Source organism: Strix uralensis, chromosome 3, assembly GCF_047716275.1.
Source record: "Strix uralensis isolate ZFMK-TIS-50842 chromosome 3, bStrUra1, whole genome shotgun sequence".
Lineage (NCBI taxonomy): Eukaryota > Metazoa > Chordata > Aves > Strigiformes > Strigidae > Strix > Strix uralensis.
Genome location: NC_133974.1, coordinates 8310459 through 8337636, shown reverse-complemented (window position 1 = coordinate 8337636; position 27178 = coordinate 8310459). Strand labels below are relative to the sequence as shown.

At 41.1% G+C, this 27178-nt stretch overlaps 1 protein-coding gene across 1 annotated transcript in view; it reads left to right on the top strand.

Moving 5' to 3' along the window:
* The window catches only part of FKBP1B (FKBP prolyl isomerase 1B), a 46998-nt gene extending 20321 nt beyond the window's left edge, over positions 1 to 26677 (top strand). Inside the window, exons 3-4 of the mRNA XM_074861463.1 lie at positions 23296 to 23408; positions 25978 to 26677. Of these exons, the coding sequence (XP_074717564.1) occupies positions 23296 to 23408; positions 25978 to 26106 (242 nt within the window). The 3' untranslated portion in view covers positions 26107 to 26677. The remainder of the gene's footprint in view (positions 1 to 23295; positions 23409 to 25977) is intronic.
* Positions 26678 to 27178: the final 501 nt, after the last annotated feature.

Genomic DNA, 27178 nt, shown 5'->3' with positions numbered 1-27178 from the left:
AAAACAGGTGAGTATTAGAAATCCCTAGCAGAAGACAGCAGTATCTACAAGAAGGGAGGCTTTCCATCATGATCTGCAATGCACAGAAATATTTGCAGCTCAGAAAGATTGACAAGCCAGTGTGCTGTTCAGGGTAACAAAAGCTGTTTGCATAAATCCCCTTGTAGTCATCATGTCTCATTTAACTGACATACCACTAGTCTGCTTTTCTCAAAAAACTTTATTTGACTGAGTATTCTGGAAAACTCTGCATTGTCAATTTAGTACGGGCAAAGCAAGTTTCTGCAGCGGCTCTTTTCAGGAGCTAAGACTGGCCGTTTGAAGCCTTGTCCCACCTTCAGCTCTGCCCTGTTTTGCAGCGGGACTGCTTGACACTCTGCTGTGTGCTCCCACTCACAGGGCGTGCGGTTGTGTGGTTCTGTACGTTGCACGCACATCAGAACTGTATCGCGTTACAAGAAAACCCTACGTTGGCAAACAGCGTTCACAGTTTGTGCTTTAAGCATACCTCAAGGACATCTGTGTATGGTAAAAATAAAAATAGCCACACTGGAAAGCACATGGAAAAATTCTCTAGAGAGTGACTGTAAAATAAAATGATCCCATCTAAAAATATGATGTGTGTACCTAGCACAGAAATTCACCTTGATTTTAAAGTCCCGCTAACACTGGAAGTGGTTTGGGGACAAATCCTGGGGCCACCGGAGGACCTGTGACATGACTACACTATGGTGCAGGCAGAGACAGATGGAGCCACAACGTGATTGGGGGCTGTGTGGACACACTGGGAGCCTGGGATAGCCCACACGTCCTCGGGTAGTGCAAGTGGCAAGTGGTGCATTTGGTGCATGACAATACTGAGCACCTTGATATCGTAGATATTACGTAAAATAATAGATGCAGGGATAGCCTGGCAGCTGATGTTTTGGTAAAATACAGCTTTATCCCATAGATGGTTTGAGTATAAGACTTTTCACTTGATTTTGTAATAGTTTTGTTCTGTTAAGTAGAAAATGATACCTACTTCGTGTATTTTCTAGAGGGAATTGCCTAGTGATCAAACCAAATATATAACAAAACCTTTGTGAAAGACATTAAAATTCTCTTCTCTGTGAATATCACACAGCAATAACTCTCAAATGCAAATCCACCTGTAGCCCTGATTTTGCCATGCACCAGTCATGATATGTATTTTATTCTTGAAGTATATATTCATCATTATTTTCAATACAATGCAACTATTCCTTACGTGTGTTACAGTAACCCCTGGAGGTCCCACTGGAGGGTTTCATCATGCTACGCACAACTGACATAATGATGTTAATTTTATTGAGTGTGTTTGGTTCCCTGTACCCCAGTGTTCATGATTCATCATTTCTTTTGTCAGTGAATAGTGAGATAATGAGATAGCAGGTTGACAAGGGCAGAAATAAATTTAGGTTTAAAACGATGGATGTGCCTTGTGAGCAAGTTCAGCCAAGTAGGACCTCAGTCTGTTCCATGGGAATTGCCAGGTCAAAGCTGACTCAGAATTAGTATTTATTAATACTCTATCAAAATGTAAGCATGAATAATGATAAATGATTTATTAATACACATATTAACTGGTATTTTCCACTACCCAGTATTTCTTAAAGTATCTACACACCGAAGTTGAGAAGAACAATACTTTAAATATCATCAGATCAGAATCATGGCTGCCTGCTGTGATGCAGTGTATGTTCTTCATACCAGATAATAAAAATATATGTTTTGTACTATGGGGACATGATAAACTTTGTAATGTTCTTGCATGTCCACTTCCTTGCTTTTAAGAATTGGGATTTTTTAAGTGATAACTGTCATGCATGTTTTCATCCAGCATTGCAGCTTAGGAAGTTGAACTTTTTAAAAGAGATGTTTAGGTTTGGAGTGATGGTAATTACTGTAACTTTGTGATAGTTACACTTTATGTCTGGGGAGAAATTAAGAAGATATTTAGAGTTGAAAAGGTTTTAAAATAATTTAGTTGAAATCAAAGGAGTCAGATGCCCAGACACATTTGAAATGCCCACGGTATGACTACTGCACCTTTAGACACCTAATTATCTTCAACTATCTGCCCTTTATGCTGTGTTTATGTGCAAAACCTGTGCCATTTGTAGCTAGTGTGTTTTCTGGTATGAATATGTAGATATATTTGATGTGAGCATTGCAGAGGTATTGAGAGAAAGTTGTATCTTCAACCAACATTCCTCTATCCTGGTAGGCATGACATTTTTAATCTGATTAATTTATACTGCATTTTGTATACATTTGCAGTTAAAAGAAGATTGTCTGCTGCTCTATAACAGGCACTGAGTGTTTCTCAGCTTTTACTGGGCTTTTGATGTTATGAGTCATAGAGACAGGGGAGTATAAAACATTTCTGGCCACATTAAATGAAGATTGGTCCCATTTGGCTTGCAATTTTAAGTACTTATTAGTTTATTTAATAAAGATTTTGTCTGCCTTTTATTATGTATATATATGTGATTCACAGGCTTAGGAGACACGGCGCATTCAGCCCCTACTTTGAGAGGATCTGCTGTGTTGGAGACAAGCACGTTCTGGTTCTTGAACACCACCCCAGGCCGTGTCTACATTACAGCTGACAAGGGCTGGGAGCAGGATGGTTGTGTGAGCCACCACTTCTGATCACAGGCTTGCCCTGCAGGCACTCTACAGACTGCCCGGTCGGGTGTGCTAAGGTGCCTGGCAGAATATTAAACTGCCAGACAGGCTTAGACATAGAGTCCCTTGGGCTGTGCCTGGGGTTGCACTTGTAGTTTCGCTGTCTGAATATAGAGTAAGTCTGATCCAGAGGGCAGCCTTTGGATGACCCCAGCATGCAATGTGGAAATACCCATAGTCTCAGAGCATAGCCAGCTCTCTAAGCTGGAAAGTTAGGTCGAAGATACATGGCTACGAAGGAGAGAGAGAGAGAGAGAGCAAGAGAGAGCAATTTCAGCTGAGGAAACATCCATGACCTCGACATGCCCCAGCCATGATTTTGTAGCTCTCCACCGGTGATAATCCATGTTGGCTCAGACCCCAGCTGGGATCAGACAGGTCAGCTCCTGCTTAGACATTTCTGACTGGGGAACAGAAACAGAGCTCAAAACGGAAGAATAATGAAAAGTTTTAGGATTAGTCTGAGAACAATTACATTTGTCTTGGTGGTAGCAAAGCCACACATGCATGCAGCATTTGGGAGCTGCTTCCTCACGGCACCATGTAAGATGCTCACAGAGCAGCATCCAGGCTGCATATCAGAGCATTCACTTGACTTGCAAATCTAAGCGTGGCTCTGGAGACAACCACAGGGCTGGCTACTGGCCTCACTGGGCAGCTTATTGCTTCTTTTATTTACTCTTACTTCAGGCAGACCAAGAGCCTGATGACAAGAATGTATGACAAGAATGAATGATTTTGCTGCTGCAGATGGTCAGGACATGCCCATCTAATTTCTTGCATGTAGGGGCCAGAGGGAGAGAAAGCAAGGTATTCAGAGTAGTCACAAGGAACACCCTCCCGGTACTCTGCAATGTAATGTGAGAGTCACACAAGGTAAACAGTGTTTTATCTATCAGGACACATGGGTCTCCTTAGGGCTACGTAGGAAGAATATTTCTCTACCTCTTGAAGACTGCATGTTGCTGCAGTTTGTGAGGTTTGTGGGGTTACATTATTGATTTTATTTTCTTAGGAGAAAAGGTAAATAGAAAATTATTCACTTGCGCACCCTGGCATGCATTGGACATCAGGACTCCTGTATGAAAGCTCAAGGTTACTGAGAAACAGAAGATATTTCGTTATTTAACTTCCCACTGAAGAGATGTGTTTAATTCTTTATTACATAACTGCTTTTTCAGAAAATTTCTGTATTTTTCCACGCATCTCTGACTGTTTCCAGTTATTCTAGTAAACATGGGTGTGTAGAAAGAAGGGGAATAATTGCTTTTTAAATGGTTGAAAATAATGCAATTAAACCCCTGTAATCAGATGCTACAGGATGTAGCTATTCATTTCAAGGTCCTTTTTGCTAAAGATCTATCCTGCAGTGATCAACCAGTGACAGTTCTTGGGCCTCAGACATAAATATTCAGGAAGGCAAAGCTGTGGAGATCTTCAGATCAAATTTATCCACGGCAATTTTAAGGGTGGAGCGACAAGTTCAGCTCTGGAAAAGTAAGGAATGAGCTATCTAGTTATCACAACTAAACAACCATTTTCATGATCCTTTGGTTGCTTTCAATGCAGGTGCTTTTAGACAAAGTTCTGCTCTCAACCATTCCCCCCCTACTATACATGTTCCCACCATTTATTTTTTTTATAGCATCATCATTGTTTCTGGGAACAGAGAAAAGATAATTTGATTATGTTTGTATCATAGCATCATTCAAGAGCTCTGTTGTGCTTAACTGTGCAAAAAGCAGATTAAGAGAAACTCTCATGCCCAGACAGCTAAGGAAGGTGAACAACAAAGAACACAGGAGGACAGGACCCAGTCAGATATGCACATATACGTTACTATTATATTGACTTTCTATTTTCAAAGGTAAATAAAGTAAGAGACATCTCTCAGCCAAATCATCCATTTAATAACTCGTTTTTCTGTAATGTTAGGACACGTTTTTGGGTGTTGAGGAGAGATGCTTATAGAGGGAGGTGGTCTCGGAGAGATGCTCAGAGACAAAGAGAACAGTCAGGGCATGGAGCACAAGAGTCAACACCTCCTCTAGGTCTCCAAATCATTTTGTTTGTTTTGAACGTGGTTTAGCCCTCTGGCAGCCTTGCCGGTGCTCACTTCAGAGAGAGGTGGTTATACTGTAGTATGTACAGTATGACTACACTGCTATTAATACACCCCCAGGGAAAGGGAGGATGTGCATGGTACAGTACATGTGAAAAGACATCTTGTGCTGGCGGCATCGTCACTGAGTCATTCCATCCCGTCTGCGGCTGTGGGGAGCAGTCACTCCAGGGCCATAGAGCCACCATGGGCTAATCGTTATAATAAGCACCTCGGGCAGAGTCTGGCTCCCCCCATTTAGTCTCCCTCCACTTTAGGTCTGTAAATATTTGTCCTGTCCACATCTATTGTTGGCACAGAGGCATCAGAAGAAAGTTCTCTTAAGCCTTTGCTTGCATATTTGGCTTTGGGCCAGCAAAAGTTAAACCCGATCATCTTAGCCTCTTACTGCCCCTGTTAATTCTTTTTTTTTTCCCTGTAGTAAATGGTGACTCTCTTCAAGATGAGCCGGAATTTCCTAGGGGTAGGTTGGCACTCCCCCAAGGCATACGCATTTAATAGCATGTGCTGGTGCAAGTAAACAGCAGGATAGAGGGTTTTTTCTTCCTTTTGTACACACTATCCAATTTGTTCCTTGGCACTTTCCCCACTCATAGGGAAGGATGGCTGTCTCTGTATACAAGCCAGAGTTTGATTCATTTATTTTTTGCCTTCCTTCCTCTAGCTGTCTGTAGCAGGCACACCAAATTTCCAAAAATGAAGGTGTTAATACAAGTATCGCTTACTGCCCCTCCTGCAACATGTATGCCACTGTTATTTCCAAGTTACCCAAAATGAGAAAAGCAATTTGGATGAGTCAGGGAGTCTGCCCTGAGTCAGACTGTTTAACGTAGGAGTGTCTCAGGGTCATGCATTTTTCTATTAATATAGGGTCAAACTTGAGCAGGGAGCTCTGGTTTGATTTACCTATTTTTAGCAAAGTCACACCAATGCAGCAAAACCAGCCAAACTAAACATGGCTCAGTTTGCTTTGAATTTGTGTGGAAAAACAAAGCCCAAAACAATCATTATCTTAAGGTAGTGAAACTTACTCATCTAATTCTGTGCTCAGCTAACACACTAGTCTGTATGTCTGCAGTGGGAAGTTTTGTACAAGGTCCTTTATTCTCGCAGTCCCCAACTGATATGACCATCTAGCATCAGATGTTCTGCTTTTGCAGTGAAAAGTGTTGAGATGTAACTATTTTCATGTCTCGTACACAGGTGGTTTTTTTTTCTTCACACAAATTAAACCACAAAAACCTCTTGAATTCAGGTCTTTTCAAAGTCTGTATGCAAGGACACTGAGAGAGGCTATATCATTTCTCCTTCCTACCCTCTCAGAAGGCTCTTGATGCAAGGACAAATGAAGAAGGAGTTTGGATCCAGGTGTGCTGTTCATTACTGTTAAAAAGAAGAAGTTGTGAGTAAAAATTCTCACTGTATCTTTGTGATCCCACCAAGGTTTATTAGTCCTGGGTCCAACAGAATAAATCCATGTTAGAAAAAGTGACTGGTGCAAGGATTAAAACATACTAATTTTCTGGCTTCCAGGAAGGCAAATTATCTTTAAACACAGTGAATGAGAAAAAAAAATATAGCAAGAAGTTGAGCAGAGTATCTATGGAGCTAGGGAAACTGTGCCTAGGAGAGTAGAAAATGGTTATAGGAAAGTGTGTGGTGGAAAAAAACATGTATCCCAAGTCTTGTATCTCTGGAATGGCTCAGTGAGAATTTCTCCTCAGCTGGGAAAGCTAGCATTGCTCTGTTGACCTTTTTGAGGTTCAACTGATTTACCCCAGCTTAAAATCTGACCTTTTCTGTCCAGATAGCAAGGTGGCATAGAACTGGGAGAGACTGGAGCAACACTTCCTAATCTCCATGAAGGCTTCTGAAGCAGATAAAAGGGTAGTGCTTCTGCACTGCATTCTTTAACACTTCAGCAGAGCAAGCAGGATGTTGAAGTTGTGCTGAATGAGATCAAAACAAGGTTTAGAAGTTCTTGTAATCTTAAAAATACAGGTGATGCTGATTTGTGTTCTCTTCTGAGACCTTAAATGATTGAGATGTAAGCAACCAAACTGAGACGTGGCCCAATGCACTTAGTCTGGTAGCACTGTCACCACAAAGACAGAAATAAAGATCCTATCTGGGCACCACCTAAAAAGGTTCTATGGACTGTTAAACAAATCAGGGATCAGATAACGTGTTCTCCCAGTCACTGGGACAAAATCTGTCTGCCTTAGAGTAAAAACATATGTAGTGCCATAGCTAGACATGCTCACTGTCAACTTCATGTCATGTGTGAAAATCCGTATCATTTTTCTGGCTGTGGAAAGCATTAGATCATCTGAAAAAAATGACAACAATCTGTAGTTTAAATTGGCCTCCCCTCTTTATTAAGCAATACCAAGAGTCAACATAGGTCGTGGAGCTCACCCAGAGGAAGTTTGGTATTTGATTTGAACATGCACAGTACATCTCTAAAATTCAAACTTGACATGGAGGCCAAGACAAATATATTCAGACATGCAGCCGGGACCTGCAGCCCGTGTTACATGACAGTCTGGTGTCATGCTCTCAGCCTGTGAAGCATTTGTAGCAGAAATCATCCTTGTAGCATGGCAAACAAGGCCTTTATGTTGGGTGGTTTTTTTGCTGCTAGGGCTTTACCTCTGGCCATTATTAGATTACTAGATAGAGAACCTGACGCAGAGCTCAAGCTAATGTGAGAAAATAGAATTTTATGTATCCATGCATGCACTGGTTCTGAAGAATTGATATTGCTTATGTGTTTATTGGGTGTAGATATGATCCACCTTTAGGCTGTACTACAACAGTATCTGCATCACTGCCTTTCCCAGGGCCATCTGTGATCTTCTTTGCTGATATGATTGTATGATTTTTCTCTTTCTTCCCATCCTTCCAGTCTTACTTGCAGCAGGAAGACAGAAAAAAAAGAAAATATGGTATTGTTGGATTTCTAGTCAACAATACCCTGGGAGAAGCAGCTTTGGCTGCTCCACCAAAAAAGGTGCTACAAGATGATGTCATCTGGCAGTAGGCACCAAAACAAGACGTGGTATTGCAGCAGCTAAAAATGACAATCTGCAATGCACCAATATTTAGGTTTCACGGTGTTATAAAGCAGGTCCATTCAAAGAGATGCAACTGAACACTGTTTGAGTTCTGGCTCCTTGCAAGGTGCACTGCGCCTGTGTTATCAACATAATTTGGTGTAACAGAAGTAGGAAAAATATTACACCTAAACAGAAGCAGGCTGTTACATTTGTTCCAAAAATGACTTCTCTGCTTAATGCAATGTTGCAGTTCAAATGCAGCTGGTTTATAGATTTTTTTTTTTTTTTTAAAAAATCACACTACTTTCTTTTAAACCTTGGGAAAGCACCGATGAAAGATGTATTTCTGAAACTGTTTAGCAAAATGTTAATTTGAGATTTGCTGTCTAGGAGTCCAGTGTCATAATCTCCAGAGTCAGGTGTTTAGATCTTTGCAGAAAAGGCTGTTTATGTGATGGAAGCCACCTTAGTACAAGGGCAGATCACAGAAAGGGTCGCTGGTTCATTCACAAGCTGTGCAAAAACTTATATGCAGTTTTTTTGCCTGGACAATTGCCTGCTAAATACCAACCATACTGGGTTTTGAAACATGTGACCGCCTCTCTAAGAAGCCCGTGAACAGCAAGCAGTATATAATCCTCTTGCTAGAAGGTACACACTAGGGCACACAGTGCACAAGCAAGGCAGATGATGTTTTGACTTGAAAAGGCAAAGCAGACAAAAATTACAGAAATATGCATAGATCAAGAATTGAATTACCAGAATTGTTATGGCTAGCTTAGGCTTTTGATCCAGCAAATAATATGATAGCTTTAGATATCTCTCCTTCACCAAGTGTTGAGGCTGACATGCAGGATGTGGTGCAAGCAGCAGGGCCCTGTATATGTAAGATCAGGTGTCCGTCCATCAGTGACTTACCACACTTTATGGAAGGCAGAGAAGAGGCTAATATTGCAAGCCTGCAGGGACTGGTGGTCCTGAGCTCCATCCCGTGAAACCTGTGCGGTAGGGCAGAACGAGCTCAGAAACAGAAGTTATGATTGCCTGCCACAACCTGCCTGACATGAAGTTCTCCACTGAGCATCAGAACTGAAAACCTTGCTCGTAACAGAAATGGAGCTTTCCCCTACATATGAGTTGTGATGGAAGAGTGAAGTAGCTGCACAAGGCAGCAGAGACAGCTTGCATGGTACCATCGCAAAGCTGGTGGTCAGGAAAAGCCACAGGACTACCTGAGCACCCTCATCGTGCCATGATGTCTGCAAGAGACAGGAACCACTGATGTGAAACAAGACAAGACCAAAACTCAGCTAAGCCTTTCAGCTTATCAACAAGAAAATAGAGCCAGTGAAGGATCTCAGCAGAGACTCCGGTATCAAAGAAAGACTCAAAAAATTTGAAAGCCATCATTTGGGAGCACATCATAAGCTATAAAACACAGGTTTATTTGGAGCATTAGCCAAGGTCATGGACATACAGGAGAAGTCTTCATCCAAATTACATGTGGGTAAAGACCAAGTACTGATGACGAGGGGTCTCTCATAAATCAAATGTCCTGTCTTCAGGGCAGATTACTAAGTTGAAAGCCATAAAATGGTGCCAAAAATGGTAGGTGGATTTGGTGAAAATAGTGTTTTTACTACACAGTGATACTTATTGTGCTAGGAGGATGCTTATAATAGACAAAATAGGAATGTAATATATGGTGCTCTGTGTCTCTAGGATACTGCCTGAGCCCACAGACTGTGCAGAACACGTGAGATGCAAAATGAGATGCAGAACATGCTTTCATGTGGTTTGTTCCTGTTAAAATAGAGTTATGGCTTAAGCGTGCCTGGCTGTGTCCTTAGCGATCTTTGGTCACGTGAGCAGGCAGAAGCTCGCAGGTATTCAGTTGTGTTAGGGAACATAGATTAGATATACCAAGAAATTTAAATTGTCTGCATCCTTTTTCTTGAAAAAGCCACAAATAAAATTGTTTTCCCAGGAGAGGGATTTGTAACCATGTCAATTTTGAGTTGAATCAGTAGGGGTTTTTTAATTTATTTGAAACTTAGATTACTTAAGTTCATTGGTTTTATGTAATTTTCCATTTTACTTCCTTTTTCTCCTGGCAACTGTTTGATAACATGAACAGCCAGAATACTTAAAATTCTGATGAATGATTTCCAAAGACTCAGTAGCCTGGGTGATTGCTGCCCTTGTGAGCAGGATCACTGAAACTCCCTATGCAGGCAGCCAGTAAATCTGCAGATACGTGTTTAAGCATTAAATTGGTACGCAAAACTGAGATAAATTAACTCCCACAAACCTTTTTCTTTGGTGTGCAAAATGAGAAAATGGAAGCAGCAGCCTAAATGAACTGAGCTTTTACATGTTCCATAACACTGCATGTTATGGATTACAGAGTAAAACCATGTTACCTGATCAGGGAAGATCTGTTCAATTATTTTTAAAAGTGTTGTAGAATACGTCTGAGTGTCTGGGTGAACTATTATTTTAGAAAAGATAACTGTGTCCCTCTCACATAAATCTCAGTTTCTTTGGTCAAAATTTTAGGTCAATTCTGCCTTTCTTTTCTCTGGTTTGGCTGTCTGGATACTTGAATTTTATCTGATATGCCTCCCCTTCAGCATGGTCATTATGATTTTTAGCTTTTCTCTTTTCCTTTTATGTTTTCTCCTCAATAGCTCTGGTGTCTTTTAGCTTGGATGTAGGTAAACAATACTTGGTGTTAAATAACTGGAAAGGTGGTGGTGTTCAAGAACTCCCTAGACCCCAACAAAGCTGAATGTAAATAGTTCATATTAGTAATCTGAAAACAAAGCAATGTATTCTCACTAGAATGAAACATTTCAGATGAACAGAAGGCTTTTTTTTTTTTTTTTCCCTAAAGCAAAATGTTTCATTCCATTCAACCCTGAATTGTATTTTCTTTGGAGTTTTGGATAAAATTGAACAGGACATCCATTATTTTTCTGCAGAAAAACATCCTTTGTTACTGTGATTTGTATGTTTTTGCCATTTGTTAGGAACAGATTTTTACAGACTTCATATAGTAAGTTACTCATACAGGATGCTACTTTTGCAGTTACACTTACTGGGATGATAAAAGATAGTGTGACCCGTGATAGAGAGCTGTCTGGTCTACAGCAATTCCTGTGAGTTATGCAATGCATTCACCATCTCTGTCTTTGCTTTTACAGATGATAATGCACATTTCGCTTCAGAGTCTGAAATCTTCTGCTTTTCATTGCTGGTGTAATAATACATTTGTTTATGTAATGTTTCACTGCTTGGTCCACTTTTAACTTGTGTTGTTTTCCACTCTGTTGTGCTATTGAGGTATTTTGGGCAATGTTTATCTTTGTTGTTTGCGTCTATGGACTACTATTTCTATTTGTAGTATCTAAACTGGCTTAATTTACGGTGTGTTTTGTTTGCAGCAGTCCTGAGTGTGAAAATAGTTTTGCTTTTGGAAAAACATTATGGTCTGTGCATTCCATGCTCAAACTCTTACTAAAGTCAATGAAAACAATGCAGGGACAAACCCTACACAACATCAGGCACAGCTGATCTAACGAGTCCTGGGAGCAAGGATTGGGATCCAGGTCTATGCCCATCCCACTGACCTTTCTAATTACTACTTTCTTAGTTTTTGCCCAACTTCCATCATTTTCCATTTCCAGCTACCACACAGATTCAAGGGGGGAGCATAGAGGGTGATCCCATTGAGTGTTTGTTTGTCCGATGGCAAGAATACCATCGGAAAAGGTGAAGGACATGGGTTTAAATTCAGGCTTGAGGTAGGGTTGAACTCGTGGTGCTCTTGGCAAGTCTTTATGCTTGAAAAGGTGGGCAGCACCACCCTCTCCACCCACCACCCTTTAAAAAAAAGATGAACCTTCCTCAGGCTTGTGTCTGTCCTTAAGATTGGATTGAAAGCTCTACGTCCAGAATGGATGATGATGCTAAATTCTAGGAAGAGCTGAAAATGTGGGTGCATCCTTGTACTTACCATGTCCTGCTAGCTGTCTATAGGCTGCACTTCACTCAGAACAAGGCTTTCTGTATCCCACCTTCTGGAAGTGCCTGTCTCCACTGTGTCTATAAGAAACGTCTGATTCTTTTTCTGTCTGTCGCTTCAGTAAAACTCAAGGGGGAAGTCACTAATAGGTGATACTCATCTGTCTTTCACCCATTTCTCAGAGATGTTTCCCCTAAAACATTTATTTTGCATTCTCCTTGCTTCTTCCCTTCACTAGTCCAAGACATGAGTGGCTTGTTAAGTAGATGAAAATAGATACAGGCACTTGGAAATTCCTATTGTTCTCCAGAGAGACGACTGTCTAATGTCCAGCAGAGCAATGGCTGAGACCCATCTGTCAAGATAACAGCTGCCACTTTTTCCATAGTTCGTTTATAAGATCACCGAGATCAAAACTTAGAGATGGAAAAGACCTATTTATAATAACAAACTGTGCTGTTAATAGCTCCTTTCCACTGTGGCTCTGAAGATACTTTACAGGATTACTGAATGAAGCCTTTCAAGATACCTAAGGCAAAGTATATTAATTAATAATATTATTGCTGGATATGCTAGTGACTCTCTTTCTGACCTTGGTGAAACTACAGTTGTTGTTTCACAGGGAATAAAATGAAGGTGAGTTATACTTACACAGCTGTCTGGTGACAGAACCTATTCTTTTTGACATCCAGCTTTTTGCTCTGATCACAAATCTACACTATTCCATATTCTTGCAGGAGTCTGCTCTGGAGAACAGTCCCAAGTGCATCATTCAACTTAGCTTTAAATTACCACCATCCAGGTCTTAAACTGCTACATATATTTTTGTACTTTAATATCAGGGGAACTGTGCCAGTTTACACCAATGAGAATATGCAACACCAGAAACAATGAACAAAAATAGGAAATGAATGTGGCAAAAGAAGAGTTTTGTAGCTAATACTATTTCAGAAAATACTCTCAGCATTTACAGGCAGAGTGGTATTTATGACACTGCTCGGGTCTGCCTTGGAGCATGTAAAACACTGTTTACATTGAAAACAATACTGCAGAAATACTCTTTTTTGTGAAAGTAGATGTGTTCCTAGTAGGTGGGAAGAACAAACTATACATCTATAGAAAGATTTGTTCCTTTGATGAGTGTATCTCATATATCTTAAAGACAGCCTAGAAAAATAATGGTATCCAAATAAGACGTACTTCCACTGGAGAGTTGCAGCAGATGATAAAGACTGCTTAGCAAAATGCTGGGTTTTTATCTGATCTTAATGGTAGTCTGAAATTCTGACAACATAATGAGGGTTACCCAATACATAACTTGTTAATAAAACTTTCTCAGAGTTCATTCAAAGACTGAAAGTGGCTTTTATCTTCTGTTATTTCTAATGTTTACTGTATGCATTACTGTACAGTAAGTGACTGGGTAGATCTAGGTATATCTGTGGTCACCACGACTAAAGGACCTTAGGCAAAATAATCCACAGGAAGGCATTTGGTATGCAAACCAAAACCAACTTGGGTTTAAACTGCTTTTTTCCACTAATCTTGACTGTGATCAAGTCGTTTTAGGTGGAATTAATCTCAACTGTCTTTAGCTACCTAGAAGTCTATGGTCTGTCCATATCAATGGAGAGAGCGCAGCATCTAGATACCTCTTCTTCTCCACTCTTGAGCAAGGGACTCGTTCCTTGAGTGAAACAGCAGTGTGTTTTACCTGATTACCCTGGAAACTGTGTGTATTATGTTGAAGTGAGGCCCTATATGGCGGCCCCAAATTGGTGCCAGTGAAGTCATGTCTCATTTTCCCACGTGGAATTGCAGGCAGGAGACGATTCCCCAGGAATTCTCTGAACGCTTGTGAAGGGAGGGGGTATTGCATAATGCCAGCCAGGAAAGTTATACCACATCTCTAAAATAAGACACATTACAGGAATATCTGACCAGTCTGGATCAGAAAGTTGGATACCCTGGATAAAAAGCATTTGAATTCTGCATTATGTATGTTTTATGTACATATGAGATCATGACGGAAAGGTAGTGTCTGCTTCTGACTTACTTACAGTCTATGTAATCTTGGCATATTGACTGTGCCTTCGTCCATGGTTCAGACAACACCCATTTTTTATAAACTGTGTTTTCTTCTCTGGTTTTCTTCTGTGCATGTCTTCTTCCAGTAATGTTTTTCTCCTTCTTACTTGAGAACAGAGCAGTAGCTAAATCCTTTGCACGACATTATATGATTGCAGTGTTTGTCAAGATGAGTTTCAGTAAAACACTCCTCTGTGAATGAGGTATGGCCATGCTATGCGTTAAGAAGGTTGGATGTGACAAAGAACTGGGTAAACAGGGGAGGAGAGAAAAAAAGCATTTCTCTCTGCAGGAGAGAAAAAGCATTCATTCACAAGGGATGTGGGGAGAAATGTTATTTTTCAGTTCCGAATGCCCCAAAAGCCAACGTGCCATTTAACATCTTGGTGTTAGGTGGTAACACATTATGAATATACTTTTTCCATGGTCAAATTTACTGTCTTTGGCTATGCACAGCCTCTTAATCCAGTGCCCTACTAGAGATGGGTAGATTTTTCACTAGGCTGTTACTAGCTCTATCCAAGGGAATATGAAGTGTTGCACTGATAAATTAAGATTTCAGCACATATTTTATTCAGAAAGAAATGGACACACATACTGGAAGTCTAGACAGTTAAAAATCAAAGGATGTCCAATCTGGGAACAGCTCGTCGTTAAAGCACACCTACCTGCTGATGCAGTATTGTTATACTGGGTTGGGAAGGTGTTTCTTCTGGCGGATCCTTTAATATCCCCTTTCCCTGAGCAGAGGAGGAATTAACTAGTAGGGAAGCTGGTTCTTTTCTCCTAGAGCTCCTCTCTCATGTGATCTCAGAGTCATGCTCAAAACTTCCCCAAGAAATGATCAGGGGGCTGGAGCACCTCCCTTATGATAACAAACTGAGAGAGTTGGGGTTATTCAGCCTGGAGAAGAGAAGGCTCCACGGACATCTTATAGCAGCCTTCTAGCGCCTGAAAGGGGCCTACAGGAAAGCTGGAGAGGGACATTTTACAAGGGCATGTAGTGATAGGACAAGGGGTAACGGCTTTAAACTGAAGGAGCGTAGATTTAGGTTAGATATAAGGAAGAAATTCTTCACTGTGAGGGTGGTTGAGGCACTGGCACAGGTTGCCCAGAGAAGCTGTGGCTGCCCCCTCCCTGGAAGTGTTCAAGGCCAAGTTGGACGGGGCTTTGGGCAACCTGGGCTAGTGGAAGGTGTCGCTGCCCGTAGCAGGGCGGTTGGAACTAGATGATCTTTAAGGTCCCTTCCAACCTAAACCATTCTACAGTTCTAAATGTCTGAAGATCTTTTTCTGCTTGCTGGGGACCTTCTCTACACTGAAGCACAGGTGGTGATCATGTTCACCTATTTCAAGTGAGGTTTAACCCCCTACTGAGTGCATAACTCCCCAGTGGAAGGTCATCTGCACATTCATGTATGTGCTACAGGCTAAAATATCAAATCCATACCACCATTGCATAGGCAATCATAAAACAAAAGGGGTGGGGGGGAAAGAAATACACGTGTGTATTGTGGCATAGGATGAGACTGAGAATGAAACCGAGAAAAAAAAAGAAAAAAGATCAATTGTATTGTTCTATTATCTTTGTGCACTAGATGGCCAGGATTCTTCGGCCAAGCTCTGCTGCATGTGTTTGGGTGGGAAATCTTGCAAAATGTCTTCTTTGTGTTACAGCTATGCTCTTGAACTGCTCTTTGTGCTTCTTGGCTGGTACCAGAGGGCAGGGACAGAAAGACCCAGCCCGATCAGGAACGTTCCCTCTCCCTCCAGAACCTGTGTTACAGGACATGGTATTTAGGGGTAGAGATGCAAAGTATTTCTGTAGTAATATATCGTCTCTAAAATGTTGCTTTAGACATCTATTGTCCTACTCATTAGCATACCCAGATTGACCTGATTCTGCCATGCTTATTCAAATGAAATTTGCCTTATGCTGCAGAGCATGTATTTTTTACAGCTGAACTTTGTAATGGTAACAGAATCAAGCCCTAAAATAAAATTACTGTTTTAAGGCAATGGGATACCAGAGGAATTGTTTTGGTCTCCTTACAATTCATGCAGAATATGCTTATTGAGCCTCATATCTGCCTTGAGGGTAAATCTACTTTTTCTTCTCTTTTAAAAATATGCAAATCTATAAAGCCGTTAGGACAGAATAATGCCTTTCAGTAGAGTGAACTAGACAATTGCATGTAATTTTCTTGGCTGTGAAGTCAAGCTAAGTGCAAGGCTCTTTCATACTGTCTTGTAGTTGTACGCAACACTGATATATAGTGCATGGTAATGCATTATTGAATAGTTGTCTGTTGTGTCTTCATTGCATGCTGTCAGCTGCATAATAAATAATTGATTGTGTTGCTCTTACTCCACATTAAAGATATATGAGTATATAATACATGAAGAAAATGAAGCAGCAAGGCTGCCTGTGTTGAGAAGATCAACCATTACTGAAGTGGACTGCGGTAACAGGAACTAAGAAGTGACCACCACCACTATCCATTTCCCATTTCTATACTTCGGGTCAGTGATTGTTTGTCATGGCAACAAATGGCACTTTCAAATCATCTCTTGCCTTTTTAAATAACAACAACAAAATTGTGGTAAAGAGCTGATATGCTGCAGAAATGCACCCCCCAGCCTCTTCAACTATTAGCCCTCTAGACTGAAAATTCCCCTAATAAGATTAATCATTTTTTCTTAAGTGTCTGTAAACTGTCAGAAAAATACAGTCTAAGCCAGCAAATCCTTTTTTCCTCATAAGGCTTTGTTTATGTTAAGCAGAGGAAACATTAGCAGGGAAAAACTGAGTTTGTGTTTACAGTGGTACTAAACCTCTGTTGCTGAACCTTTCCCTTGAAAAGCCATGCTTCCCTTCTCAGTTCAGTTGCCCAAGTCCCCATGCAGGACACAGTAAGATGGCCCACTGTTCAAACCTAGCGTAGGCAATGAAAGCATCCTGCGGGTCACATTCAACACTCTTTATTTCCATTACAACAATCATTATTTCTGATGGAAACAATTTTCATCAGTAAAATTGCTGAGATGCCAAATTTGTCCAGAAAATAGTTTGCTTTGACAATCAAATCAATGAGATCAGAGGTATAGGCTACTTACTGCGTGGTTGTCTGGAAGGAGGCTCATGGCCAAGTATAACTAGAGATTACTGGGAGCTGTTGCTGTGATGAAAAGGTGTAAAACAGTGAACTGTGTTTTGAGGTACTACTGAAATGGCACATGAAGATGTAAGAGGTGTGAGATACCTGGCTTACACAGATCTGGATTCTGATGGAATGAACTGGAGAGCTGAGGCACATTAGGTCCTCTAGGCATTACCCTGGGAAGCAGAAACACAAGGCACCAACTGTATTTGCCTAGAAAAGCGTTGCCCAGATCTCTCCATTTAACACCAAGACATAGGGGAACCGTTCTCGTTCCTGATGGGAAACCACAAGTTTTTCAGGTGTGTTAGAATGAGACTCAGCCACGAGCTAGGAGGGAATGCTGCTAAGCACAGAGGAGTGTCCTGCTTTACCACAGTATGTCGGAACTGAGTCCTGAAGAGAACTGATCTATTTTAATGTAAAATGTGAATAACACCACTGAAATCAGTGGAGTTCTGTTGATGTAAAGCAACCTGGGATGTGATTTGTGACTTTATAGCTGTGGTTCTCCCACCACTCCCATGCAATTATGCTGAACTCCGCTTTGCTGAACTGTCTTCCTCTATACACTCTGAAGGTGTCAGTGTAGAAACTTCCCAATAATATATTTTCCAGACTGAAAGTGTATATTAGTAATAGTTACAGATTGTAAATGGGGGGAAAATAAGAATTTCCAGCCTTTGTGATATTCTCCTGACAGAATATTGACATACTTTGACACAGAAACAATATATTTTAAGAAAGAAAAGAAACACTTGAGATCAAAAATTCTTAACCCACAGCAACACTAACTGCAGCAAATGCTACCTCCAGGAGTCCTAGGAACCAAACCGAATGGCAAGTTTATAACAGCACAGATTTATTACAAGGCATAATTGGAAAGGTGATTGCATTAAAGGGCATCAAAATACAGTCCCTGTCCTGAAGAACCTCCAGTCTACATAAAACAAAACAGGATAGTGTCCTAGAAACACCTTCTGAATATCTGCGCCTCTTTCTGCTGCCAACATATGTTCAGAAAGTAGCTGTCTTCAAGCGTGTGTGTTGCCTTTATATTCTGTAGGTAACTACAGTTTGAAAAAATAAGGTAATGGAATACTTCGCAGATGAATGTTGCTGTTTTTTGAAAGTCACCAATTCAATTTGTCCCCTTAATACTTGTGAGGTAGGTGAATCCCATTGTACAGGATAAAAGGAGAGCAACTAGTGAAATCAAACGATTTGTCCTGGATTAGAATCTCCATCTTCTGATTCCCAGAATGTGTCAACACTGCAAAGACAAATCAGTAAACACTGGAGCTGGTGAAGCCTGGGATGCAATTTGGTCTACTTCATTTAGGTATGGATGGATGAGTTAATACCTCCTCACTAGGGCCCTATAAAAAGCTGGCAGTCTAGCATTTAAAATTAATGTTGTTAACTTTTTTATCTTTTTTGAGTTAGTTGACTGAGACTGGTAAGCAATTATAGGAGGTTATTGCAGTCCTAAATCTAGGTGGGATGAATCATTCTTGGAGATACCTCTTTCTCCATTAACTAGAAATAGCCTAGATGAGACGTTGGGACTCAGTTTCTACCTTTCAGGCACGTAAGCTTGACAGGCTGTGTTCTCTCTCTCCATCCATCTCTTGTGTAGATAATGGTTTGGGTGTGGTTTGGGGCACGGTTTTGTTGGGTCCATAGGTGTAAGTTAGGTGTCTAAATAGCTGGGCTGGCTCTGTTGATTTGTGTTATGTGGTTGGTTGAATTCTCAGATGAAGGAGCCCTCTGGTAAAAAGAAACCTGGCCTGTGGTCCAGTGGCATCATTCATGTCTTTCTGTTCCTGACCTCTTCTCAATAATACAGGTTCTCTGATAACAAGTAAAGATTGAGCCTTTCTCTTGGTAGAAGCACTTAGAGAATCTTCTTCCTATGCAGATTTCTTTTCATTACATGCATAGGATCTTTATGTCAGTATGAACCCTACTCCTCTGTCAAACTTGGTTGCAATTGGCTAAAAGAGTCAAAAGTTATTAGGCAAGTACAGTGTCGTTAGCCCTCTCCCTTAGGAAACAGACTTAAATGATGCAATCTTAGCTGAGGTTGACTGGCCTCAGTTAGTGAATTCATGTTAAAAGAGTAGTGCAGACACACCCATGTTTTAATAAGAAATAATAGCTTATGTTAAACCTAGACTGAAGTTTTGTTTTCATGCTGTTTTAGCCCAAATGGCATTGTATTTTTGGCAGTTTAGATGGGTCCCTAGTCATGTTCCTTAACAAAATGATTTCCCTACTCTTTGATCTTCAGCTTCAATGAGTTGAACGGCAGTGATTCGGCAGGACACATGATCTGAAACTTCTTTTCTACAGCCACCTAATTTTTAAAGCCTAGTTATTAATTAGGACACCTTGTAGATCAGAATGCTTTCAAATTCGCACGATATTCTGATAACTGAGTTTGTACAATTAATTATTTAACACAACGATTGTTAACTTTCAGAATCAGATTTAAGGTTATTACAACAAGTAAGCATATATGCATCTAGATGCCCTTGCTCAGTCAAAACTCTTATTGATTGTTCTGACTTTGCAAAACAGTGTCGTTGTTCAGTTTGAAATTGTGGGTTTTTTTCTCCTTGCTAGATAAATACAGGTGCTAGCAGGCTGAAGATGGGCATCCATCCTTGTTGAAGAATATTAACCAAATCAATTTTTTTCACAAAAAGAAAATCAATTGATGCATTAGCAAGAGAAAATAAAACATTATGCTGCTTTAGCTCCCAGGAGCCTGAATAGTCACCTAACTTTCAGAAGTAGGGAGATAAAAAAGATCTAAAGTTCAGATCTAAATCCGGATCGGAACTTCTCCAGGGCACATGGGGACTCTGACTCATTTCTAAACTAGATGGGCATTTAAAGGGCAGTCGTATAAAAATTGACCCTCCTGACAGCTTCAGCGCATATGGATACATCTGAGTCTTTGAATCCCAGTTTGTCCTCCAAAAGCAATAAGGTGGGGTGATGACAGAGGAGGTTACATTTCTGAATTCATCACCTGATGAATTTTCAGCCGTTGCTGAAAATAGGATGTTGCTGTAAACACAGAAGCAGCCTGTTTTCTTCTATAAGGCCTAACACATCTTCTATAGGTTTTTGATGGTGAAATGAGAGTCAGTGTTTATACGATGTATGTTAGACTAGCGAGCTCCTGGGCTGATGAAAACATTATTTTAAATGGGAAACATTGTCCAGTAGCTCTTGTCAGGACCTCTGAAGAGTTAATTCTGGTTCCGCCGCCAGTTTGATGAGTAGTATTTAGTAAACCATCAGACCTTTAAGCTAAGTATTTTAATAGGATTTAGTTACAGAATGAAGTGAAAGCATACTAAAGTGTTGTGGAACTTGCATCTGAATCTGAAGTTCCAGACTGAGGCTATTTTATAATAAATATCTTCTTCTACCTCCTTGGGCTGCTGTGAAGAATAATTAATGTTTGCATATGCTTTGAACAGGCAGACTGTAATGACAGTACTAAGTTTTTATATTAAAACTACTAAATATTGGGATTCTGTAATAGTCTCCTTCCATTTCATAGAATCATAAGGTTTTATGATATATTTTAAAATAAAATTGCTGTGAGGAAGGACTGCCATTTAAATTTAAGATCAAATACTTCAAAAAGGATTATATGATGTGCCTGAGAGTCCCCCCCTGAGCTGCTTCTCCCTGCCTGCCCTCCTCCACACGCAGGCTGGTTTTCTACATTACAAATGAACCCATGTTTGTCTGTAACTGGAAAGCCTTGTGCAGGCAGCTGGTGCAACTTCCCAGCCTGCGGGGGGGGAGCGTGTGTGGGGTGGTTAGGGGTATCACTGAGATGATATATTTCATAGTATGTGTATGTACTTTCATCGGGACATACATAAAACACTTCACTGTGAAGAACTTAAGGAATATGACAAGTCTAATGGTGAAGGTTATGAAACGTACCTTATTGGCAGGTTATTCCATAATTTTCCTCCTGAGGCCTTATACACACACACACACTTCTCTGAAGTACCAACTTTGACAAATGTTGGACTTGGTCAACAGCTGATTTGCCTTAATATGGCGTTTGGTTTTAATATTGATGTAAAATATCTATAGACACAGAACCCCACTGGAACGATCAGGTACTGTGTACTCATTACTGCAAGTCCAGAATGCCATCACCACTGATTTAGCTACTAATGAATTTGGAGACATCGATGTCTGAACTAGTTGTTTGGACTCTCTTTATATTCATTGCAGAGAAATAGGCACTGCTAGGATGCAATTCATTATGTCCTAATGTAGACCCCTAGATTTCGTTAGATGAATTACCCCCTGAAAAGTGCATTTTTCTCTGACTTGATTATAGAGGGAAGCAGAGTAATTAGCTCAGAAGTAGCTGGCTACATCTTAGAAGCATAAAGGTTAGTAAGAGGAACCCTACCCTTTTATGCTTGCTTTTTCATTCTGGCACATCTCATATATTTTACCTTTGATTCATAACACAGACTTCTTAATCAAGCAAAATAAGCCTTTTTCTTTGTTGTCCAGACAATAACTGATGGTTTTCACTGAAAAATAAAACTTGTGCATCAAACTGATCTATTAATAAACTGCTTTAATGAAAAGAAACTAGTAAGACTGTATTTTTCATATTGGATCATAAAGGCAGTATTTCTCAGCATTTTTTGTCAAAGCTGTGCCTGATAATGCTGTTTTCAACTAGAAACCTTTTCAGATACTTGCTTATTCATGAACTTTTCTTTGTGCAGCACCTTGCACAGGACAGTCATGGTATATGCCCAGAATACTGGCACTACAGCATTACAAAGAAAGGATTCTAATATATAAATATCAGACCAACCTTCCAATATCCAGAGTATAGCATTTTGAAAGAGGAATTACCCAGTACTTTTAAGTTGAAAACAACCATAATTATCCACTGTTTGAAAAGAGAATGAGAATACCTAATCAGGTAGTTCTGCTGTAGAATCTGGGCATGTGTTCATAACATATAGGTTGAAACAGTGTTGTGCCCATCAAAAGGAATGAGGAGGGTGTTTCTGTGACTGTCTCTTGTGGCTGAATGAAAACGTAAAGAATGAGGGTAGTAGAGTATTCATATAAATGTCTTTGCTATTTCCAGAGTTTTGAACGCAGAATCTTTCCTGTTCTTTGTGTATGAGGAGGAGGCACATGAAGTTGTAATGTTGTGTAGAAGTTTCACATGCATGCTGTGGAATGGCCACGTTTGTGTAATGCACATTATTCTACTACTCCTGAGTATATCAAGGAGGGAAGGTTAAACAGTCCAAAGTATCAAATATTCCTTCTAGGTATTCTCGGGTAAATTTGTAGGAACAAGTCAAAGGAGCTCCTCTGTACTTGCAGATGTTTAACTGGCAGCAAATTTGGCTCAAGAGTTCCCAAACTTTAATCTACATTCCCACCCAAAGGTGGAAAGGTCCTGCTGACTGGGGTGACCTTTGGACCACACATAGCAACAGCCCCCTGGTTACCTGACGTGTACCTGGAAGGACTATTCCCTTTAGTTAGTTACGCTGTTAAAAGAATGTCTGAAAATACATGTATTTAATACAATGTCTTAAAATACAAGTGTTTAATGAGAAGTAAACCCAGTTGAATTTATATTAAATTTGGTTTCTTTATCTGTAGGTTTTAGGGAGGTGTTTTGTGTTTAGGAGCAGGCCTGGATCAGGCATCTGCGTTGGGATTCTCTCTTCTACTGCGTCCCACCTGTTCCTTGCCTGCTTTTATCTTCTTTAGCAGGGAAATGCCACTGTGCAAGCAACAGCTCTTCTGTATGTCTGTACAATGTTTGGTATATGATTTATAACCTAATGCATTAAGAATAATAAGAAGAATATATTTCCATTTTAGAGCCTAAATTACTAGAAGGCAAAGGTAACACTATGGTACCACTGCGTTTGACTCTCCTGCCTTATCTGTTTTGGGTAAGGCTTCAAAGGGAAAATGGAAATGAGCAGCTGATGTGACCAAGACATTAATTTTTCACTCCTTCCCTCCCTGCCAGCACTTACATTTAGATGTAGCTCAGATAGATTGAAACTCTGTGTCTTGTTTTGGCAGGAATGCTACAGAACGGAAAGAAGTTTGATTCCTCCAGAGACAGAAACAAGCCTTTCAGGTTCAAGATTGGCAGGCAAGAAGTCATTAAAGGATTTGAAGAAGGTGTTACACAGGTACAAAGAATTATTCTGGCTGAACTTCAAGCCAGCTGAAGGGTGTGTGAGCACAGCAATGTCCAGTGCAATGGTGACAAGACCAAGTGGAAATCACAGTGTAAGATAGAGTGGTTTTCTGAACGCATGGTCCGTTTGAGCACAGTAATTCCTGTAGTTCTCCTCTGACCATCCAGGGACATCCCCTACTCATGAGGCTTTCCATGTGGTGTGCGTTTGGGAGGGGAGACGTGAAGTCCCCTCCCGAGGTGCCAGTGTGCCACATAAGCCCCCATCCCTTTCCCACAGGCAGCTCCACTAATAGACAACAGTGGCCTCTAAAATGTTCCTGGTAGCAGCGTTTTACAGCGTGGCCTCTATCCAGTTACTCCATAAAAGTCCAAGCTGCTGTTTTTGATGACATCCATGACCGAGCTACAGATTTTGACCCTTACTGAATAAGGTACCAAACTGCACTGTTAATTTTTTTATGTCTTCAGGCTCCCAGCTACAAAACTTAACATTCACTGGCCAGCCCTATGCTGAGAAAAAAGGAAACTGCCCTCCATTAATTACAGTTTGAGTGCCAACACAGTAGAACCCTAAAAGCGCCACACAATGCAATTCATTGCCAACTCTTGCTTGTTGTCTGCAGTGTTGTGAGGGCACGCTGTGGGAGGAGTGCGATCAGGCTGCAAGAGTGAAGGAGATCATGGTGCAAATTCCTCACAACTCCCTGTTTCGGGGTCCTAGAGCTCAGTGTAGGAGGAAACTGCTCAAATATTATTATAGGGACAACTTTAATAGGAACAACTTCTTATGCTTAAATAGAGAGAAGGGAAGCATGCTAAATGAGAAACAATCCACTGAGAATTTCTGCAACCATGTTTTTCCAGAGAGGGGTGGAAGAGAAAATGGTTTCCAGCCCTATGGAGAAAGCAGTGCAAGCATTCCCTTCTCTCCAGCCAGAGAAGAAATCCATTTGAGGAATTCTAGACTTTCTGAAAAATACCCACCTTCCTCTCAAGGATTTGAGTTGGACATTTATTATTTGCTTTGCAGTAAGGCCTAAGAGGAGCTCAGGACCCCAGTATGCTGTAGATACCAGAAGCCAGTGCAGATAAAGCCGTGGCAACAAGTGTTGGGTGAATCAGTTTATCCCTTCCTTGACTGTTCTGGCTCCCTGACTGAAAGCCATTCCAGTAATCAGTGAGGCAACACGCTGCCCTCCTGCTCCTCCTAGTGGAACACTGTTTGAAGTCGAGCTTGTGGCTGTCTCCTTCCACCCCAGGCTTTTGAGGGGTTTGGGGAGCGTGACTGACATAAGGCACTTGGAAAAAGGCAGTTCACTGTGTCTAGCACGTCGATTTTTCAAACCTTGGTTTAATGACTGACACGTCAGCAGCGTCTGCATTTCTCTGCTCAACTTCTGACAGTTCAAGGTTGCCCTGTGCCTATAACCCGGGCATGACTTACCAGCTGTCAGAGCAGCAGACAGCCTGCCCCACACAAACCCCGGCAGGCACCAGGGGAGGTCATTGGCTCCTACACCCTCAGCCCCATGGTAGGAATACTCCCTGAATGTGGGAAAGTTCACGTTCACATTTTTCTTCTATGTAAAGTGATCAAAGCTTTGGCGTATTTTGTAGGACTTGAAAAAAATTCAGCAGGAGATATCGTGTAATCTGTAGTCCAGTGATGTGCCCGATCTTGGGAGAGAGGCCCGAGTTGAATCACTGCTTCAAATCAGGGATTATTTCCCGGCCAGTGAATATTCAATCACCAGTACATGGTGCATGAATAGCAGTTTAAGAATGTTCCACCTCAGAATGCTCTGTTGGAAGAGCAGGGATTTGGTTCTTGATACCCCAAATCACTGTTACCTTCAGAGCTAGTCTGGAGTGAGAGAAATCAGCATTTCTGTCCATCCCAGGGGCAAGAGCTCTCTGCCGGAATAAGCAGTCCCTGAGGTGAGATGCCTGTCCTCGGGCTTCGGCTGAGTTTAGGGAAATAAGTACCTCTTTTAAGTAGGATTTGTTTGCTTTGCATCTGCCCAACAGCAGAAGGTTGTGTGCCTGCAGCATTAGCGTTTGAGCAGTGGTTTTGAAGTTGTCCCTGGTGGTGGCTGAAGAAGGAAAAATGTTGCTGAACACTCTCTAGAAGCTGAACCCAGCTGCGTTTCGGCACTGATCTCTCCTGAAATACAAGCTCTGGTCCTGTCTCTTACTGAGAGTCTTTTCCTAATGCCCACTGATGGTGTTACTTGTACCCTGCGCTCCACAGAAGGAAAACTCACACCTACAGGCGGCCCCAGCGTAGGCAGGATGGACCAAAGTATATGTTAAAAAGCCTTTGTGTGACTCCCAGACTGGCTCTGGCAACTTCAGTAACTGCTGTGAGAAGCCGGAGGAGTCAGGAGACCCATGTCTGAGCTGTCTGGGGCAGCTTCAGCCTGAAGCTGAAAGATGAGTCTGATGGTCCCAACGCTCCTCAGTTCTGTAAATCTGCCACGCAGTGATTTGTTCTTTGTTTTCCTCCTAATAACTGTTTCTTGTCTTCTCTTTTTCTTTCTCCAACATCCAAAACCCAGATGAGCTTAGGACAAAGAGCAAAGTTGACCTGCACACCTGAGATGGCCTATGGAGCCACAGGCCACCCTGGGGTCATCCCTCCCAACGCTACTCTCCTCTTTGATGTGGAGCTTCTCAGGTTAGAGTGAATCTTCTCGAGGGAGTTGGCTGCAGACATCTGTTAATAACCATCCGTTCTTTCTCGCCTTGCCAGCAGCAGGAGAAATCTCCACTGGAATCCCGATCTTCCCTGCTCAAGCTGTCCTGTCAATAGCGCCTGCCGTTCGGTTTCTTATGCCTTCCTTCTCTTTAACTTTGTGGTGTCCGTATTTGCCTTTTATTAGAAGCTTTGCTTTGGGAAAAATGTCTACCGTTGTAACATTTTCAAGTTGTACATTTTATTTAATTTGCATGTAAGAAGAATTCACAGTGATGACTGAAAATATATATAAAATATAAATATATATATATATTCCTTATTGAAAAACCACTGCCTTACTGTACACTTAAACCAAGAAAAAAAAAAAACACAAAAGGTGCTCAAAAAAATCCAATGTACACCTTGTACATGAACGGGCATTAGCCAAACAGAGTTACCTGCGCTGCCACTTTTCTCAACTTGTACGTTCTGCTTGCTGCTGTTTTAAAAAATACTGTCTCATTTAAGAATTAAAAGTATATATAAAAAAACAATAAAATCTCAATACTTTACAGTTTCAATTTCCTGTTTTTCTCCTCTGGCCACTGGAATTTTTTGGTGTATAAGAAGTTCTTCAAACAAACATCAACTCATTTTTGTTAATTATTTCTCTTCTTATATGAAACACATATAATTCCGTGCACTGCTTCTGTTATAGATGGCACAGTGGGAGATCTCTGTGGGACCAGGTACCAGGTAAGGGCTGCAGGGACAGAGAGGTTTCCTGACTCTCCAGCTCCCCTGCCCTGCTGGCAGCCCCTCAGCTGGCCAAAATTTGGCTGCTGAAGAGGTGGAAAGCGATGCTTCTCGAAGACATGCAGTGCTGGTCCAATTCTGTGCCTTTACAACAGTAAAACTAGTGTAGAATTTTCTACCGGAGCTGAGAAAGGCTAGAAAAGAGCAGAATTATGTGCATCCACTTTACAAACCAAATCTGTGCTGTGGGATGATGTGGCCGCTGAACACTGGGGTTTTCTAGGCTGCAGCTCTTGATGGTGTTTACACAGCCTGCAAACTTTGTG